Genomic DNA, 17855 nt, shown 5'->3' on the forward strand with positions numbered 1-17855 from the left:
CCCTAGCCGTATCCAAGTGTCACCAATGAGGGACATGGATGCACACTACCCAATGGCAAACAGGTGTGAGCCCCACTCCTAACCGGTGAGAATTGAGGGAATGCGGTTAAGAATCTTGCTTAGTAGAATATGAAGTTATTACATTAGCGGGGGCCGGGGGACTACGAAAGTCACCGGTTAGAGCTAGCGAATCCCACACATATAATTGGACGTGGCAATCACTCCTCATTCAGGCTATTCAATCGTCTGTCAGGTAAACGCTGAAATCCAAATTGTCTATAAGGTAGATGATAACCCCATGCTACTACTATATAAAACCCCTTCATGTAGTGTATGTACAGCTGTTGGGAAGACTTTACTACCGGTAGTACTTACCGCGCCCTACACTTGAGATCCGCCATGACTCCTTGGAATTGCGACAATCTCTCAAACCTCCTAAAAGGCATGAGTGCCGACTTGGAGGATTTAAAGAGTGGAAAGCTTGATAACACCGCCACCTTCGCTATTCAATCTGGATTCGTTTCCAAAGCCACAGATCTTCTTGTTGCCACCTCCGATCCATCCCAGTCAGTTAAGGACATTGCGCGAGGGGTGAGTGGCCGTGAGGTTCTGCATATCTTCTATAAGTAAAAGCTGACCTATGAACCTCAGTATACAGCCTCCGTTGCCTTGCGAATATGCTTGGATCTCAAGTTGGCACATCTCGTCCCTGTTGATGGGACATGTGTGCCTGTGTCTTCTCTAGCCGAGAGGAGCCATGCTAATGAAACTATTATTGGTAAGCTTGAAAACCGTATACAAATGACAGTTGGGTGGCTAACAGCTGCATTTCAAGGTGTGGTCTTGAACCTTCTAAGCAAACGGGGTATTTTCCAACAAAAGGAGCAACGAACCTGGGCCCATTCTGCCATGTCAAAAAGCCTTCTAAAGCCTTCGTTCAACGATCTGCTAGCATCTCTGTGGGTATCCCAAGCTACGGTTTTGATGAAATGCGCGTTGGCTTGCTTACATGACATTTCAACCTATAGACTCGATGAGAGCTTCAAGAGCTGCTTCACTTTGCCGGAGCTATTGCAGAAACGCGGCTACAGGCTTCCCACTCCCGGCCACACCGCTTTCAACGAATATTATGGCTGCGATCTCGACTTCTACCGCTATTGTGCCACGGTTGATACTCCTAGAGGATTGCGATTCTCCCGGGCCATGACACATGTTGCTGAAGCCAGTCTTCGTTTCTTTGAGGCCGCATATCCTTTGCAGCGACTCACAGCCTCCGATCTAATCATCGACGTTGCAGGGGGCATTGGCCACGCATCGGCTTTTATGGCAGAGCGGCTAAAGACACAAAGGTTTCTTGTTTGTGATTACCCGAGCGTGATCAGCCAAGGAAGAGCCCAATGCCCATCACACCTGAGTTCTCGCATTCGATTTGAAGCTCACGATATGTTTGAGCCCTACGATGATCTGGATACGGGTGTGAAGGGTGCTCGAACCTTCTTTCTGAAGCAGATCCTGCATGACTGGAGCGACGAAGAGTGTATACAGATCTTGTCTAATATCCTGGACATCCTTGGGCGATCCGAAACGCTGATCATTGTCGACTCAGTTAAGCCTGAGGCGGCAAAGACAACTATCAGTACGGCCATGTCGGATTTGTTAGTGATGAGTACATTTGGCGGTCACCATCGTACTTATGCGGAGTATGTGGCTTTGGTGGAAAATGCTTGTCCCGATGCCCATGTACAGTCGAAGTTTGCGAACACCGGCCAATACGATGACTTCCTAGTTCTGGAGGTCAGGAATCACAGAGGAACCGCCCAAGACTGAAAATTCAGAGGTGTACATAGGCTTCATGATGAGCTTCCATTTATATAGTTTAATCACTACAAAATCATGGCTGAATCTCAAATGTCTTCACCCTAGGGACACCTGACTCCAACATGATTATAGTAGACTTAAGCCTTCACGTTTGCCGGGCTGCCAACTCGCCGGGCTGTTGACTTTAGCAACCTGTCAAAAAGTAACGCTACAGTACGTCAACCCTGAAATGCACCAACCGGTCAAAACGATGCCATTCAGGCGGGCAGGTCGGGCCGTGCGTCAGCCTCGGGCCACCTATGTGATAGATCACCGCGCCACGTATGGGTTCGCCAACCGGTCAAGAATGCGCTCTCCAGGCGGACAATTAAGCCATACGCCGGTCTAAAACCACCTATACGACGGTTTACTGGACCTGGGGCGCTTCGCCAACCGGTCAAAACGATGCACTCCAGGCGTAGCCAGGAGCAGAACAGATGAAGCCAACCATTGGCCTTGTGCCAACTATGCTGCGCCTAGGACTGCTCGCCAACCGGGGAGAAATTGATTATTTTGGCCCACCAGCGAGAAGGGGACACGCCAGATCATCCACACCGACGACATGGAGCTATTGGCCTCACGAGAGCTGACCGGTGATAATTCTCGAAGAGCTGCGACGCAGCAGAATTGGTGGAATACAACACTATGAGGTCTTCTATAAAGCGCTCGATGCCGTCTCCTCTGTGAAGGCTAAAACAGATGAAACCGAATCTTCATTGAGTTCTCGACATAAACACAGAAAACCCACATCTTGTGACCTACCCAAGACCCAACGAACTATACTCAGCTATCCATTCACGACATCCTAACCACGACATGTCATCTAACACCACCGATGGGGCCTCGCAGCAGCACTTCGACGCCTATTGGGTTCAGGGCGCCGGCGCCTGGTGTGAACCGGACGTAGCAGATGAAGCCGCCTATCAAGCTGCTCAGAATACTGGGCATGATGAGGGGTTTGATGCCTGTGGCGAACATGTCTCGCTCTCTGAGCATGTGCAGGGAAATGGTTCGCCAGAGGCGTTGCCCGCGAACCAACAGCTGGCCACAGGCCATAGACAGCAGCGAAGACGCGGCAAGAAGTCTTCCCACAAGAATTCCTCGAAATCTAAGAAATAAGAGCTGTACTGTTTACAGTATATATCAGTACGTCTTATTTCTTATTATTCGTATCTCGATTGCTTACTAAAATAATTGTATCTAGGTTTTTTTATTCGCTCATTTTACTCTTATATTTTAACCCTTCATTTGTGTTTGCTAGAGTTATCACAGGTAGTGCTACCTATCATATCTAGCAATAGCTCCCCTTATCTAGAGGCTATAGTTGAAAGAAACTTATAAGGGGCAGCTGCACCCAACTTGGAACCCTCTCGTGTATTATGTGACCCGCAATTAATTGAGAGTGACCTTATAGGGGTTCTTATGTGACTTATGAAAGAGAGCTAAAGCGCCTTCCTCATCCGACCAGGGTGAAGGCAGAGGTGAAGAGGTGATATCTCTTTACAGTAGTCTAGAGGGGAACGTGAAAATCGAGACTCGACTGGGATGAATACGCTTATGATCATTACGACTAAGCCTGAGGTTTGTTATCTAGGCTCGAGGGCTCTCTGTTGACACATTGGGTACCGCCTTTACCCTGCTGCTCCTGCAGCTTCCTTCCGATGTCGTACCAGCCGATGTCCCCGGATGACGAGGTCCAAATACACTATGACTCAGATCAATGAATGGGCAATGACAGGAAATCTGGAGCCCTGTCAGCAGAGAATCGCAAACTATCGCAATGGACGGAATTGGGCACTGAAATAAAAGGCTGACCTCCGGCTCGTTGGCTCAGCGAGCAGGTGGACAGCTCTAGGTGTTTTGGACTGGAGCAAGTTATGCGTTCTCATCGCACCGGAGGCACACCCGTAAACCAGAAATAGTTTTTTTCCCAATAGTTTCTTTTCAGAATTGAGGGTTACGAACATTTGGATACGCGATGCTGTCCGGCCCGCCCAAGAAGTAAAAGACGGGCTTGTGCACCTCGGCGATGGTGGCGGGGCCCTCGTTGACGGTGCCGTTTGGGAGGTTGGGGTTGGACTTGCCGCTGGACAGGAAGTCTGAGTTGAAGATGCCTAGATGGCCAACGGGCGGGTTGTCGCGCTGGTATTGCGGGCTGGTTCGGCCCGTGCCGTTGGGTGGTCCGTTGGTAATGACCAGGAAGCCGTGCGACGCGATTTCGTTCAGCAAAGGCACGTACTTGGTGCCGTTATTCTGGCAGCCGCCCTCGGCGAATAGCAGGACTGGGAGCTGGAGGCTCGGTGGCGGGAACTTCGGCATGTAGATGGTGAAGTTGGTCAGGCTTGACTCAGTGAACCACGACTGCTCCGTTGATTGGTCAGTACTTGATTGCCTAATATGCATGGAGTGCGTGCTCGAGTGGTTGAGCATCATATAGCTGGATAGGGACCGGTCCCATCAGCCTCTGTGGTGTAGGCGAGAAGGGAGACGACGGCAAAAATGGACTTGATCATGATGGCGATGGTTTATGTGAGTTATAGAAGCATGTCTTTTCCATAAACAAGAGCGGGCGGCACCATTTATGTCCATTTAGTCTCACAACTTGCATAGACCGAGGCAATTGAACGATACGGCGGATTGCGTGATAATGGGTGACTGGATAAGCATTAAGCCCCTGAATGTCTTCTCTCAGTGAATGGGATCCGTGACGCTGTATCGTAAGCGGGAGGCCTCCTTGCATTCCACATCAGGTCGATCCGCATCGGATATTTGGATCAGGGAAGTTATCATTACCGCCAATCAGCTTCGTCCATTGCAATGCAATATTTTCCGAAAGGCGTCTTGGTCGTTGTCTCGCCGGCTTCCTCCCATCCTCCCAGCGTGCCTTGAGATCCGGATGCCTTTTCCCCCTGAGCTATAATAACATATGCCAGTTAACTTCAGTAGTAAGATCTACTTGTAAATTAATTACAATATTAATCCAGCCTTGCGAAACATCTCGAAAGCCTCAAGCCATCCGTCGATTGGATCTCTCCGTTCCTTGAACCCGGCGTCCCTCAGCCTATCCAGCGACAGCTGTCTATCAAAGGTCAACCACGAACCCACGCTGTCTAGCTGCTTCCTACCCGCACCCACGCCACCCCTGACGGCATTGCCCAGGCAGTGCTCTCCAAAGACAGCCTGGTACTGCTCGACGTACTCGCTGGGCAGCGGTTCCGTGTTCGACCTGGCCTCGGGCCCTGTGCCCACCAGGCCGAACCAGGCCGCTAGACGGGGCCATATGTCTCGCATTTTGGATGGCGCGTCTGAGTCGGCGATGTTGAACAGCCGCCCGTCTCCGCAACGTTCGGGGTTCTGGCCCGCGTAGATGGCAAGGTGCGCAATGGTGCTTGCGGAAACGGGGGAGCAGAGCGACTCATAGCCTGCAGTGACACCGGGAAAGGGCACCTCCACGGCTGCAGCCTTATCCTTAGCCGGGCCGCCTTCAGCCTGTGTACGGGGACCTATTCTGTGATTGTAGGCGTATAAGGAGAGGTATTGCGCCCAGTGCAGAGCAAGGCTGAACTGGGAGCCGTTTGGGGTGAACCCAATCTTTACAAGGAGGAAATCAGTCAGTACTTTGGGCCCGTTGTATCTTGTATAATGCTCGGGGAAACTTACGATAGCATCAGGGCAAATCTCGCACCACGTCCAACTTTTGCCTATGCAGGCCTCTGTCAATACGTTCCTGAATTGGGGATACGCCACGGTCTTTGCGTAGTCGGCAGGTAAGTTGTTCACCATATCTTCCTTAAGAGGCGCAGAGAATGTGCCTCCTGGGATGTAAATGCCGTAACCCTATGCTTCCCATTCTTTGGCTCAGCTTAATTTCCATCTGTGATGCGGGGTCAAGATAAGAGTGTTCTTTCTTACACGAGTGCCGCCAGGGAAGACGACGAACTTGAGGTTCTGGCTGAGGGAGGAGACTCCGTCGATCACATTCTGGAGCATCTTCTTGTTGACAGCGACCTCCTCTTCGAGATCTTGACCTATTGCAGTAAATACTAGACATAATTTACGTTTCGTGATTAGAAACGTCATTGCTTCGTCATACCAACCCAAACACCCACCTACGTGGAGGGAGGGAGGGGGGAATAATATGGTGGCGCACCGAAATAGTAGATATGCGTGATCTTGTCCGCACTCGGCGCCTGCTGTTTGAGCGTATCGGCAAGCGAGCCCACATCACCTCGGAGGTCGATGCCCGAGACGAGACGTAGATCCGGCCGGCCCGCTTCGGGCTTCGGCCAATGGGCCTCGGCGAGGTCGATGGGGCGGTTCGCCACGGCGGTGACGCTGGCAAAGGTGCCTGGAGTCGGGTAGGAGGCAAGCAGCTGGTCGACCATGGCCCAGCCAATGAGGCCGGATGCGCCAAAGACGATTGCGTGGTTTTCCGACATGGTGGGTTGGCCGTGTGCAGCAGGATTGTACTAGAGAATGTGTCTAATCGATTTGAACCGCCAAGTTACTGTCAAGACAGTTGTCACTGCTATATAGCTGGAATGGATCTTTATGTACTAGTGACGTCTGTTGTTGATGAGCCACGGTGAGCCACTATGATTCATCCAATAGCGGAGTAGGTATTAGTTGGCGGGGGAGAAACCCCTACGCCTGATAGAGTTTAGGGGCTGTCGCGCCAAAACAAGTACCCTGCTCCAAGTGATTTCCAACCTTGTTGGCGAAGCGCGGAGAGGTTTGTATATGCCAGTAGGTACCATCGTATGGTTCACGGAAAGGGTGTCTGTTACCCAACATGTCATGTTCCTGGCTCTAGCCTAGGTAAGGGACTGAACGATAGCATGCACGAAATGCCGTTCGATGTTGGATTTGATCACTGGCAGGTGCGACAGAGTTCCGTCGGTATGGGCCTCGACATCAACCAGGCATAACCCAAAGCTAGATAAGTAGGTAGACTCGGAATGAGTGAAAATACTTCCTCTCTGGCGGCCCCAGAGATGCACGATTGAAAGCTGATCTTACTTTTTCCCCTTCTTTACCAGCATCATCGTACACTGCATCCTATATTATTAATACCTTTCATTTCAAACTCGAACGCAAAGCAGCTATTCCACAGTCTTTCGGCCTCAACAATGGCTGCATCTACAGTCCAGCTCATCGACGCTAGTGGACGCCACGGTAGCCCGGGTGGTAAGTTTGGAGGCGACCCAGGTGTCGGGAATGGAGATGGTATACTGACCCCATTAGCTTGCGAGCGGCGTTGGTATCGTTTATCTACGCGGAGCGGCCAGGCCGGCGAGAACGGACATTCCGCTGGCCATCCATCCGCCGGCGCACCTGGCACGGATATTGCTGTTCGATTGTCCTGTTCCCAAGTAACCCCAACTGCCGTCCAACTTTTCGATCGCTCTACGAAAACATACTGGGAGATAGCCAAAGACCAGACAATGGTGCTCAAAGCCGACGGCGGAGACGGTGGCGATGGTGGTCGCGGCGAGGATGGTGAAGATGGTGGCCGTGGTCGAGATGGGACCGATGCCAGCCGTTTCTGCAGCGGGACCAGTGGCGGGCGTGGTGGCCGAGGAGGAGACGGGGGCCATGGAACGAGTGGAGCAGATGGAGGCCAAGCAGGCAACATAACCGTCGATGTGGACTATGACGACACGGATCTCCTGCTGCCCCTGTCTCTCAGTGTCAAGGGGGCAGCGGAGGGAAGAAAGGCGCACATGGATCAGCTGGTCTTGGTGGTCGAGGTGGCCGAGGGGGCTCTTCCTATTTTGACCCGGGGACTGGGATGATTTACTTGGGCGGATGGAGCGGATCGTCTGGCTCCGATGGATATCGACCATCCACACAACTCAGCGCTGGCAGACGCGGAGCTAATGGTAGTGTCCAAATCGCCGTCAACAAGCGTGGCCGCGTGAAGACGTACCCGGGTGTCTACAAACTTGAGGTGCTCAGGTTCGACATCATGGACGAGAACAACGACGGCATCAACGAACCTGGCGAGCACATACTTGTTCGCAACCTGGTCGTCCGGAACGTAGGGCGCATGCCAACCCCAGCCACCCAGCCTATCAATGTTTTGATCAAGAGCACCCGATATCTCAAGCCGGTTTCGTCAGAGTCTGTACAGTTGCCTTTCGGCATCCGCCCGGGACATACGGCGGAGGTGCCAGGGGTGCTGCGAGCTTTGATCCGAAGACCACCCGGTGCTGCGCCAGTGGGCTCAATCGCGGACATCGACGTCTGGGTGCAGCTCGTCGGGACGTTCGAGCGCCTCGACAGATCAATTTCCGACTTCTGTGACCCGCGTCGTGTCAAGATAAGCTACCCTCTGGTACTGGATCAACCCATCTCCCTCGGAAGTGTAGCGAAGGGAGACGTAGTTACTTTCAGATGGCTGGTACGTCACCCCTCGTTCATTCATGTTGTCTATGTATCTAACCACTGAGATATAAAAGCTTCGCAACGTATCCCGGACAACATACGGATACCAGACGGAAAGGCCTTGTGGGACAATGTTTAGCGAGACAAAGGCCGGCCAGGAGGCCTGCTTCCTGCTGGCAGACGAGTCTCAGGGCTCCAACCAGATCAACAACATAGGGCCTGGGTCAAGTTTGGCCATCGAGCAGGAGTTCATTGTCAGCAGCGAGGCTGAAGACTTCACCTACGTAGGCGTGGAGCTCAAGCTTCGTTTGAGCGATCCGCAGACAAAGGCGATGCGAACGGTGCAAGAGCACCACATGCAGGTCCAAGTTTCCTCCCACTACCAGAAGACAGAAAATCCGGGGTACCTTCTCGTTGTCAACAGCGACACGCCCAACTACGCCATTCGCCAGACCCTCAGTTACTTGAAGCACGGCCTGCTCGCCAACGTTGATATGTTCAATGTGAGCATCTACGGCTCGTACGACGTCCCTGGATCGAGTGAGTCGGTCTTGAGCAAGTACATGGGCAAAAGCATTATCATATTTGGGAATAATTACGACCATCCTGGGGTTGGCTTCAAGAGGCCGTGGGATCTCGTGGACCCTTGGGTTGCGACGGTGCTGCTGAAAGGCGGAACCTCGCTGCACTTTTCCAACGTAACGGATCCGGCGGCGTTGTCAAGCCTCAAAGCCTGGGCCGAATTGGTCGTTTTCCCTGCTCATCGCCTGATGGCCAACCGCCAAACGTATAGTGCCAAGAACGACAAGGCCCTTGCCACCAACCTACGAAACGAAAATGTGCGTCTTGCGCAAGAAACTATCCAGGAGAAGGAGAACCCAAAAGACAACAACGAGATACTATATGATTTACCCGTCAAGCAATCCAAGCTGAACCTCTTCGGAAGTCTTGACTCCACGTTAAGCCGGCGGACCGAGACGGCTGTCAACCTCCTGGATAAAAGCCTGCCGCTCAGACGGTTTGTGGTCGCACCCGCGCCCATAGCATCTCCTCGAGTTTTGGTCGTCGAGGGTGTTCCCAGGACTGCCAGATTCACAGCTACGACTGCAAAATTCAGGAGGATGCCGCTTAACGAATCAACAGAAAGTGTATCCGTTCATGATGCATTTCTGTTGGTCGCATCGCTCCCTTATACTTCGAGAGTTCGAATGTTTTGGAACGCCGTTCAACACGGACACGAAGATGGCAAGGGCATCCAGGACAATGCGTTGTTCGCAGGGGTCGAGGGTTTCGCATCACCATCGACTGAAAAGGCCTCCTCCAGTCGACCCACTGCCTTCACTGTACACCCGCAGGTCCTCCAAGCACTCAATCTTTTCCTGCAGTTCGATCTGTGCAATGAAATCCACTTAATAACGGGTGCCAGATCACGCTTTTCTGACCCTGTTTCCGCCAAAGAGAAACTGTCACAGATGCCACTTACAAGCTACTTCTTTGACCCCGCGCCACAATATGAGGATGACGTTCAACAGATCCAAACCGTCGAGGCGGCGCAACCCCTGATTCTAGTCCTGGGAACCGTCCATGCCGTCTCCAACTCGCTATCGTCATGGCATTGCCTCCGGGCCACTTTCGCCCCCATGGGCAACCACCAGGGGCAGTTGAAGTCGCAGATCAATAACCTTGTCTTCGGCGCCATTCAGCGCACGTGCGCCCCGAGCATCGCCGACGCCGTCAAGGAGAAGTTGATGGCACGCAGCGAGCAGGTCAAGCGCGGTATTCTATCGCAGCCGCGCTGGATGCCCCGATCATATCAATGGTTTGGGAACCAGGAGCTCGTAGCGCTGACCAACAACGCGAATGGCGAAGGCGCGGGGGCCGAAGGCTGGGGTTGGATCGACCTCGTGTATTCTCCCAGGACTGGTCTCGCGTTGACAAGCCAAACGTGGAAGGAATGGGTGGATGCTTATGAGGCGGGCGTGAATGCTCGGACTCGTTCCGTTAAGGCCTCACGTAGTTATATCGGGGACATGGTCAACTAAAAGGCTGATTGTCTGTATGGATGACAACTTTCCTATCTCAATTATAATACTACCACACCGAGCCGACTTCAGCTTTATTGGACATGTTTCCGAACTCTGTGCCTTCATCACTTGGCTAATCAGGTACGTGCCAGCTCTGGTCAGAGGAAACATTCAACGAGCCTCTCTGCAAAACCTGGAGAGGCTCACTGCTTTGAAATTGATCACCTCCTGGCGGTCGAAGCCGGAGTCCCTCAGGCCCATCCTTCAATCTGACAAAGACGTGTTTCTCCATCTTCTCTTTCACGTTGCTGTTCCTTAGCTGCGTACTGGTCTCTTCATCGAGGCCGTGAAGCATTGACTCGAGCATATTGGCCTTCATGATTCGAGTCTTGCCTTTGCCAGAGCCCAGCATGACGGTTATCGAGAAGACAGAGCCCAGTACGGCAGTCACGATGGGGAAGATCATGAACTGCCATCGTATATGGATGTAAATAGTCCATTTTTGAGTCACCCCAGACACTGTGCTTCCATTGAGCTCACGTATCTGGTAAGACATCAGTCGTGCTGCGTTTTCAAACGACGTGGGGAGACTGAAAGATTCGTTAAGTGCGTCAAATATTCGTTGGGGTCCATCCTTGACTATCTCATCGATGATTGTTGTGATAGAAGCCTGTGTGATATTGAATTCCCGCTGCACATCGTTTGGTGCAACAACGTCGCTAGGAATTCGAAGTTGAAGATTCGTTCTTCCCAGAATGGTGCAAGTGAATTCGACATAACGCGAATCCAGCGAATTGCCAAAATCGTCATTGATCCACCTCTTTAGGGTGTCATTGTCGACTGTACCGCTATCAAACTCAGGGCCCATAATGGGTTGATATGAGCCGGGGACCCTTTCAAATATATCGGATAGCAAGGTCTCTTCGGTCTCTCCATTAGTCACATTTGGCTGGAAAACTTTGATGCAGAGCCGAAGACCGCACTCGGTAGCAGTCATGGCGTCGTCCTCCCATGAGATTTCTCCTCGGAAATAGCCTTCGGACGGGTGTAGCAAAATGAAGGCAGCTATGAGAGTGTCCCAATTTTGCAGGTTGTATGTGCCTTTTGGGTTGACAAGTGTCTTTCCGATCACTGTCGAATTACCACAAAAAGTGCTTCTCGAACCTGACCCTTTCCCATCCAAGCCCCAGTAAGAAACATCGTTAGAGCCATACGGGATGGTGTAGTTGGTAATATTGCCACTTTCCACAGCATAGTTGCTGCCGCAGTCGATTACTGCGTTAGGCTGTCTTTGTTTCTTCAGGTGACTTGAGACATCGGAACAGGAACTACAGAAGGCCAATGTAGAGTAAGCCCCCAAGTACAGTTTCCAGTCTGGCACGTGACCAGGGGAGGTTTGGCCAAGTTGGAGGTTGAGCCATTGATGAAGCCTAGTATGGAGCTTGTCGACATGCCCACATTAGCGCTGGTCTCGTAGCATCCCACGATGTTGAAGACCTCATGGTACGAATATTGTTCTGTTAGAAAGTATCCCTGTGCTCCGATATGGAGACCCGCAGCTCGGCCGAACATTGCGTTTTTGGTGGGGCCCCCGAAGCAAGCTGTCCTTCATAATTGATGATTGCCTGGAGGAAGGGATCGATGGAGACAAGGGCTACCGTGGTTAGAGCACCGAAAGAGACCCAGTGGCTGCATTGAACGTCAGCAACCATGAAACGACATAATGAGACTTGTGCGATTGATACTAACCGAGCCTTCAGTCGCCACAGCAGCTGCAAGCTTCCCAGCGGTCCACGACTAGCCTCGTCGATGGCCGCGAAGACGGCGACGGGGCCTGAGCGCTTACTGAACCAGGACCACTTCCCTTGGCCAAGACAGGATCCCACTACGAACGCCAGTGGCGTCCTAAACAGCACCGAGAGGATAGCTGCAACTGTGTTGAGAGAAAAGGGGGCTTTCCAATCATCGAGACGCTTTTGATCTTCTTTTGCGAGAAGAATGACCAGCGCGATCAAGGCGACCATACTACAGAGTAGAGCGGCTATCTCTGGCGCCCAGCTGTGGCTCCTTGGGGCTGTACCCTTTCGATGTTCAGTAGGCGCCGAAGAAGGGTTCAGAAGTATGCCACTGTCGTTGTTGGCGCTGTAAGCGTCCATTGCCGTTAACTCTCTTCTCTGGTGAACTTGGTGGTCCAGTAAGTTACCAGTCGCGTTCTTGGCTGTCAGATTTTCCCTCTTAACACTCACTCTTTTGATCTCTCCTGGGTCTACTTGGAAATATCGGGGGGCCAGGGGGGGGAGTAAGTAAGACCTCAGTACGTGTTTCCCCGCACGCAGTCTTGCACGTAAGTCTCTCAAGGCAGCTCGTGAAACGCCAAGTACGCAGTGTCACACAATTCCATGGCATACGAAGCTGTTCTAGGCATATCTTCTTCTGTGCACCGTAACACCAAGGGCGCAGCTGAGGAGAGTGCGAGTTCATTACGAGACATGACGCAGACTTGGCATCCTAGTTGGCGGATGCAGCCTCAAAGCTGCTTGAACTCGAATAGTGTGTCCCCATTCATCCGCCGAACCAGCCCATCCCCATCCTCGTCGACGACATATAGCTTCAACTTGTGCCACCAATGCTGACTCAGTAGCTGATACCCCACCCTTCGGGTGAGGTCTGGCAATGATATACTCCCACTCTTTCATCAGACAAGCCGAGGCCACCGCATAGTCTTTGCCACTGTGCCCGAGGTAACAGCCAGACTGGGGATTCTGGAAGCCAATATGGTTGTTGTTCTCGACGCACAGCCAATGAAACCGGGCAGCAGCTGTGGATGTTTCCTCTGGCATCCCGAAATAGACTCCGTCATCATGGTGGCGGAAGAGAGGTCGGCGACTTTCTTTGTCGATTATGATGTAGGTGTTGCCCGGCCATGGCACAGCAGAGGAACAGTAGCCGCCCCAAGCATCGTCTCCGACGATAGTGGGCAGCTGGGAAGAGTCGCATTCACTACCAAAATCTGAGGTCGTTGGCGGCGTGAGGGTTGAGTCGCATTCACTACCAAAATCTGAGGTCGTTGGCGGCGTGAGGGTTGAGTCGCATTCACTACCAAAATCTGAGGTCGTTGGCGGCGTGAGGATTGAGTCGCATTCAACCGTTGATGAGAACGTATCGGAAATGCCATCTCGCTCCGTTTCGGGGACCATCTTATGCTGGTCAAAAGGTGATTATTGAATCAAGATGTGGACGAAAACGCCGATCAAAGTGACACCAGGTAAAAGGCACCAGTAGGTAGTGGAAAGAGAAATTTGAAGTTCTGGATATTAGGTATCGAAATAGCTGCGAGGAATACTTGCAAACAAAATCAAGTGTCGTATTGCACCGTTATTGAAGTCTTTCGGTGCCTGGGACAATGTGGCTATTGCGTCTTTTTGTGAAACGTTAGGGCATGATCTTTTTCTCTTGTGAAGGCCAGAAATGCGAGACATGGATATTCGAGTGGCCAGCATCAGCCTAAACACGGGTTGGTAGATCCCCTGAATGACCTCCCACGTTTGTACGAAGCAAACACGGGTAGGTGCATAGCAATTTCTGTGCAAACACCGACTGGGTCAAGTACAGGCCCAAGATATTTGAGTATCCACGGGTGTCACTGAGGAACTTCTGTTTGAGCCTTAGGTGCCGATTCGTCAGCGTTGGTATAGGAATAGAAGAGGTGAGGCAAAACCGTTATAACTAAGGCTTCATCAAGTAGGAAGTGTTTGGTATATAGTTGCCTGTCAAGCCTGCTATCCCGAGATCGAAGTTTTTATCATTATATATACCTGAACGTCAAGACATGCAACTCAACGGATCACTTACACACATACACACACATACATTAGAGCAGACCAACCGCAATGGCAGAGGGCCACGGTGGGACGTGGGCATTTTCGGCCAAGCTGCTCTCGTCTCATCCCCCTGTAAACCGCTCTGACGTATCCGATCCCGACTCCCAGCCATCTACCTTCCGTGCCCCATCGCCTATCCCATCCGAATCCGACGAGTCACTTACCAATGTGGCGGATGACGATGATGAAGCAGTACGAGGCTACGTGCTGCAGGACGTGGAGGGTGCGGATGATCTCGAGGATTTGGAGATGGAGAGGTTTGGTTTCGGCTTCATCGATGAAGACACAGAACAGTCTACCAATGCCACTACCAACAGCATGGGGCATATGGCGCCCAGTGAGGCAGACGAAAACAGCAATAGTAAAGAGGTCAGTAGGCCACTAACTTGTACCACACTTGGTGAGAACTTGTTTCATTGACTGGAAGAAAACAAAACGAACCAGATTTGGAACTGCGACCTTTTCGATATCCCTTACGCGACCCCGGAGGCCCTGCAAGATGTGAGTATCCAAAGACACAATGGGTTTTCACATAAATCAGTAATGATACTTACCCGTATTAGCATTGCATGGAAACTCATAACTGCGCCGGAAAGGACCAACTAGGGGCTCGAGGCATCGGCCTCATCCTTTTTGTAAATTGGAATCCATGGAGCGCGTCCACGAACGCTGCCTGAAGAAGCTACGCCGCCGACAGGATGCGTTGCTTGCGTTGAAAGCATACGTGCCCCGGGCCCATGCCTTGCTTCGCGGCATGGCCGATGTCGTGGACATGCTCCTTGCCGAAGATGTGAAGAACGTTGTTGACAGCCTCTTCCAATCCCGGCGATGGAAGGTCTTGAACAGCTACATCGTTGCTCGGGGTGTTTTCGTGCTATACAGGCTCAGGCTCGCTACGTCGCGGGGAAGATACCCATCATCGAGATCAGCTCGGGGCGGGCCCATGCCTGTGCCCTCAGGGTACGGACCCGAGAACAACTGGGCAAGAGACGACAGTCCGGAAGAGATGCAGAGGGAGGCCGAGATACACCGAGAGCTCTGGGAGCTCGACAGAAGCCGGGATCTCTTCCTCCAACACCAGAGCAAAAGAAGACAGGTGCTACAGCGAGCACCCTGGGGAAAAGCACACGGAGACCCGACCCATCTCAAAACGAACATACGCCGCCGCCGCCGCCACCGCCTGTGGCGAAAGTGCACACCTAGAACCGTCTGGCTTGGTCGACGTGGGACGAAGTGGGTGGCTGCCGATCAATGAGCAACAAATCAGATGGGCTGATGACTTTCGACCTGGGTGGTCGGAGAGGTTGCTATTGAGAAGACGCGATTACTCTGCAAAGGTGCCAGATGATTTCACGAACCAGCCACCGCTCCCTAGGACAGCGTTTAAGAAAGTAATGCGAATTGAATTGGAGAAGAATGGGTTAGATGCCTTAAGTCAAGAGTGTATGTAGCGACGTCTGGCAATAGCAAGTGGTACGATCTCAGCTTTTCTGTATCACGTAAGAGTTCTAAGAGCTTGTCTTCATGAAAAATTTATTCTGCAGTAATAGGGGCTCTTAGCTTGGAGCAACTATTGCTGATCTTGTATGTCAAGTTCATCAAAGTCATCAAGGAGTTCGTTCATGTCGACACCCGGCGCATCATCATCATCGCCCTCCGTCTCGGCTATGCTCATCTCATCTGCGGCCTTCTGCCTCTGCTTCTCCTTGTAGAGTTGCACACCATGACGGAACTCTTCATCCTCCTCAATATCGCGCATGAACTGCTCGAAATCACGGTCCATGCGCTCCTGATCAGCCTTCTTGGGCAACAGCTCGCCCTCGTCCTTGGCCATGCGCTTGACCTTCCACTGTCGCTTGCGGTTGCGGCGGCGGTTGGGGAAGTGCTTCTTGACGATCATGACATCGGGGATCCTCGACCCGTATGTGTTAGACGCCTCGATGGCATCGTACTCGGGGTTGTTGAAGTTGGTGCCCGTGAGCATGTAGCCCATACACGAGTCACCGGCATGGAGCATGTTGCCCATGTGTGTCCTGGCGAAGTAAACTTTGTCATTGACGCCCAGATCTGAGGCCCTGGCTACCTGTAAATCGGCCAAGATCCATTTGCCGTTCGTGGGACCGGATGGCTCAATGTCCATGACGATGAACTCGACCATTTCAGGGGCATCGGCCAGCGTACCGAAGGGGGCTCTCCAGTAGACGGGGGCGCTGATGTCGGCCGTTTGCAGGGTGTTGGGGTCCATGACGTTGATGGAGGTGCCAACACGATAGCACAGGGCCAAGGGCGAGATGTTACCGATCTGCTTGGCCAGCTTGATGGGCAGGGCGACCAGATCATCTTTGCAGATGGGGATCAATTCGACGGCGAATGTGAATTTGTAGGACTTGGCGCCCGTGTGGTTATCTTGGGAGATGAGCTCTTGCGACTTCTTGGTACGGCAGGGGACGACCGAGTTGAGGAAGTCGACAAATTTCTCGGCGCCATTTCGGGCTGAGAAGAAGAAGTCGATGCCGTCTTTGGCTTCCTTGATGTTGATGGAGTCCCGGTGGGCGCCATGCTTGAGAATCAGCTGCTCCAAGTACAGGAAGGTTCGCTTATGGAGAACCTTTTGCCGCACCTGGACGCAGGCGCGCCAGACGTTGGCTGTGTATGACTTTGCGCATTCGGGGCACTGCTGCCAGGCGACGACGTAGACGACCTCGAATGATTGTTGCAATATGACACCATCCGACACGGAGTCTTGGATGGTCAACTTGATCTTGATACGGCGGGAATGGGGCTCGGTCCAAATGAAACTGGCGTCTATTATTCGGACTTTCTGCAGGCCTCTAAGCTTCTTGAGACACATGGACAGGAGCTCGCGTGACTCGGGGGCGGCGGTTATCCATGAGGACGGGGGAGCAACCAGCGCTCGCAATCTCTGCAGAAATGGACGGTGGCTTCACGCTGAACGCCTTGGGAAACGTCGATGTTGGTTTTGATGCAGTCGTAGCAGAGGGCATTTGTGCTGTTCTGGCCGTCGATGGGGGCGGCGCATTCGCAACAGAAGATACTGTATTGCCGAAAATTGGTCAGTTGGGGTCTTTTAGAAGGTTGGGCGTTTGGAAAGGCGATGGATTGACCTACGTCGCAGCGCCGGTCGCGTTCACCTCGGAGGAGGGCGCAATGGAGATGGGGGTATCAATATCCATTGAAGACGACATGTTGGCGAATATGTCTTCGAAATGGACAAAATGCTTGGATTGCTGCAAAAAGCAGAAAGGAGATTTGCCGGAGATGAGTTGGGATTCTCGTCGCCCACTACTCGGAAATGGTTTGCAGCAGGATATGCAGCGGCGCCTGATTCTGCTTGATTATGGCGGGGAAACGTCACTTTCGCATTTCAAAAATTATTTGCCCCTCGATTTGATAAGGCGGATAAGTGAGAAAAGATTATGGGGCTGCTGGGGAGTCATCGGGAGCCACCACGCCCTGCCACATCTTGGAGGTCTTATCGCCGACGGGGCCAAGAGGGTGTGGCTGGAACGCAAGCAGGCCACCAGCAGGCTTCTGGGTGCCGAGCTGATTGTCGAGGTACCTGGACTGAGTCCAGTACTTCTCAGTTGCGCGCTAGACACAGGGCCCGCTTCCAATCTTCACAGGCCCCTGTCCGGACCCACCTCCCTTAAGCGCCGCGCGCCAAATGGAAGTACCTGTCTGTGTA

At 52.4% G+C, this 17855-nt stretch overlaps 10 protein-coding genes across 10 annotated transcripts; 5 read left to right on the forward strand and 5 right to left on the reverse strand.

Moving 5' to 3' along the window:
- Positions 1-399: 399 nt before the first annotated feature.
- On the forward strand, positions 400-1827 carry PG998_004404 (uncharacterized protein; the record flags this gene model as incomplete). The annotated part of the gene is made up of 2 exons (XM_066871222.1): positions 400-591; positions 652-1827. The coding sequence occupies 2 exons, from the start codon at positions 400-402 to the stop codon at positions 1825-1827; spliced, it is 1368 nt and encodes a 455-aa protein (XP_066734972.1).
- An 846-nt stretch (positions 1828-2673) lies between these two features.
- On the forward strand, positions 2674-2976 carry PG998_004405 (uncharacterized protein; the record flags this gene model as incomplete). The annotated part of the gene is made up of 1 exon (XM_066871223.1): positions 2674-2976. One exon carries the CDS (start codon positions 2674-2676, stop codon positions 2974-2976), a length of 303 nt encoding a protein of 100 aa, XP_066734973.1.
- Positions 2977-3801: 825 nt separating this feature from the next.
- PG998_004406 (uncharacterized protein) lies at positions 3802-4176 on the reverse strand (the record flags this gene model as incomplete). Its single annotated transcript, XM_066871224.1, has 1 exon — positions 3802-4176. One exon carries the CDS (start codon positions 4174-4176, stop codon positions 3802-3804), a length of 375 nt encoding a protein of 124 aa, XP_066734974.1.
- A 648-nt stretch (positions 4177-4824) lies between these two features.
- On the reverse strand, positions 4825-6296 carry PG998_004407 (uncharacterized protein; the record flags this gene model as incomplete). Its single annotated transcript, XM_066871225.1, has 3 exons — positions 4825-5694; positions 5770-5900; positions 6008-6296. The coding sequence occupies 3 exons, from the start codon at positions 6294-6296 to the stop codon at positions 4825-4827; spliced, it is 1290 nt and encodes a 429-aa protein (XP_066734975.1).
- A 690-nt stretch (positions 6297-6986) lies between these two features.
- Positions 6987-7652, forward strand: PG998_004408 (uncharacterized protein; the record flags this gene model as incomplete). The annotated part of the gene is made up of 1 exon (XM_066871226.1): positions 6987-7652. The coding sequence occupies one exon, from the start codon at positions 6987-6989 to the stop codon at positions 7650-7652; it is 666 nt and encodes a 221-aa protein (XP_066734976.1).
- Positions 7653-7825: 173 nt separating this feature from the next.
- PG998_004409 (uncharacterized protein) lies at positions 7826-10286 on the forward strand (the record flags this gene model as incomplete). The annotated part of the gene is made up of 2 exons (XM_066871227.1): positions 7826-8260; positions 8355-10286. The coding sequence occupies 2 exons, from the start codon at positions 7826-7828 to the stop codon at positions 10284-10286; spliced, it is 2367 nt and encodes a 788-aa protein (XP_066734977.1).
- A 115-nt stretch (positions 10287-10401) lies between these two features.
- On the reverse strand, positions 10402-12424 carry PG998_004410 (uncharacterized protein; the record flags this gene model as incomplete). Its single annotated transcript, XM_066871228.1, has 2 exons — positions 10402-11596; positions 12018-12424. 2 exons carry the CDS (start codon positions 12422-12424, stop codon positions 10402-10404), a joined length of 1602 nt encoding a protein of 533 aa, XP_066734978.1.
- Positions 12425-12748: 324 nt separating this feature from the next.
- PG998_004411 (uncharacterized protein) lies at positions 12749-13465 on the reverse strand (the record flags this gene model as incomplete). The annotated part of the gene is made up of 1 exon (XM_066871229.1): positions 12749-13465. The coding sequence occupies one exon, from the start codon at positions 13463-13465 to the stop codon at positions 12749-12751; it is 717 nt and encodes a 238-aa protein (XP_066734979.1).
- Positions 13466-14158: 693 nt separating this feature from the next.
- On the forward strand, positions 14159-15404 carry PG998_004412 (uncharacterized protein; the record flags this gene model as incomplete). The annotated part of the gene is made up of 3 exons (XM_066871230.1): positions 14159-14518; positions 14594-14650; positions 14847-15404. The coding sequence occupies 3 exons, from the start codon at positions 14159-14161 to the stop codon at positions 15402-15404; spliced, it is 975 nt and encodes a 324-aa protein (XP_066734980.1).
- Positions 15405-15719: 315 nt separating this feature from the next.
- Positions 15720-17355, reverse strand: PG998_004413 (60S ribosomal export protein NMD3; the record flags this gene model as incomplete). The annotated part of the gene is given in 3 exon segments (XM_066871231.1): positions 15720-17072; positions 17087-17204; positions 17279-17355. The coding sequence occupies 3 exon segments, from the start codon at positions 17353-17355 to the stop codon at positions 15720-15722; spliced, it is 1548 nt and encodes a 515-aa protein (XP_066734981.1).
- Between the last annotated feature and the right edge of the window lie 500 nt (positions 17356-17855).

The sequence above is a fragment of the Apiospora kogelbergensis genome, assembly GCF_038363985.1.
Source record: "Apiospora kogelbergensis strain CBS 113332 chromosome Unknown utg000002l_segment0_segment0, whole genome shotgun sequence".
Classification (NCBI taxonomy): domain Eukaryota; kingdom Fungi; phylum Ascomycota; class Sordariomycetes; order Amphisphaeriales; family Apiosporaceae; genus Apiospora; species Apiospora kogelbergensis.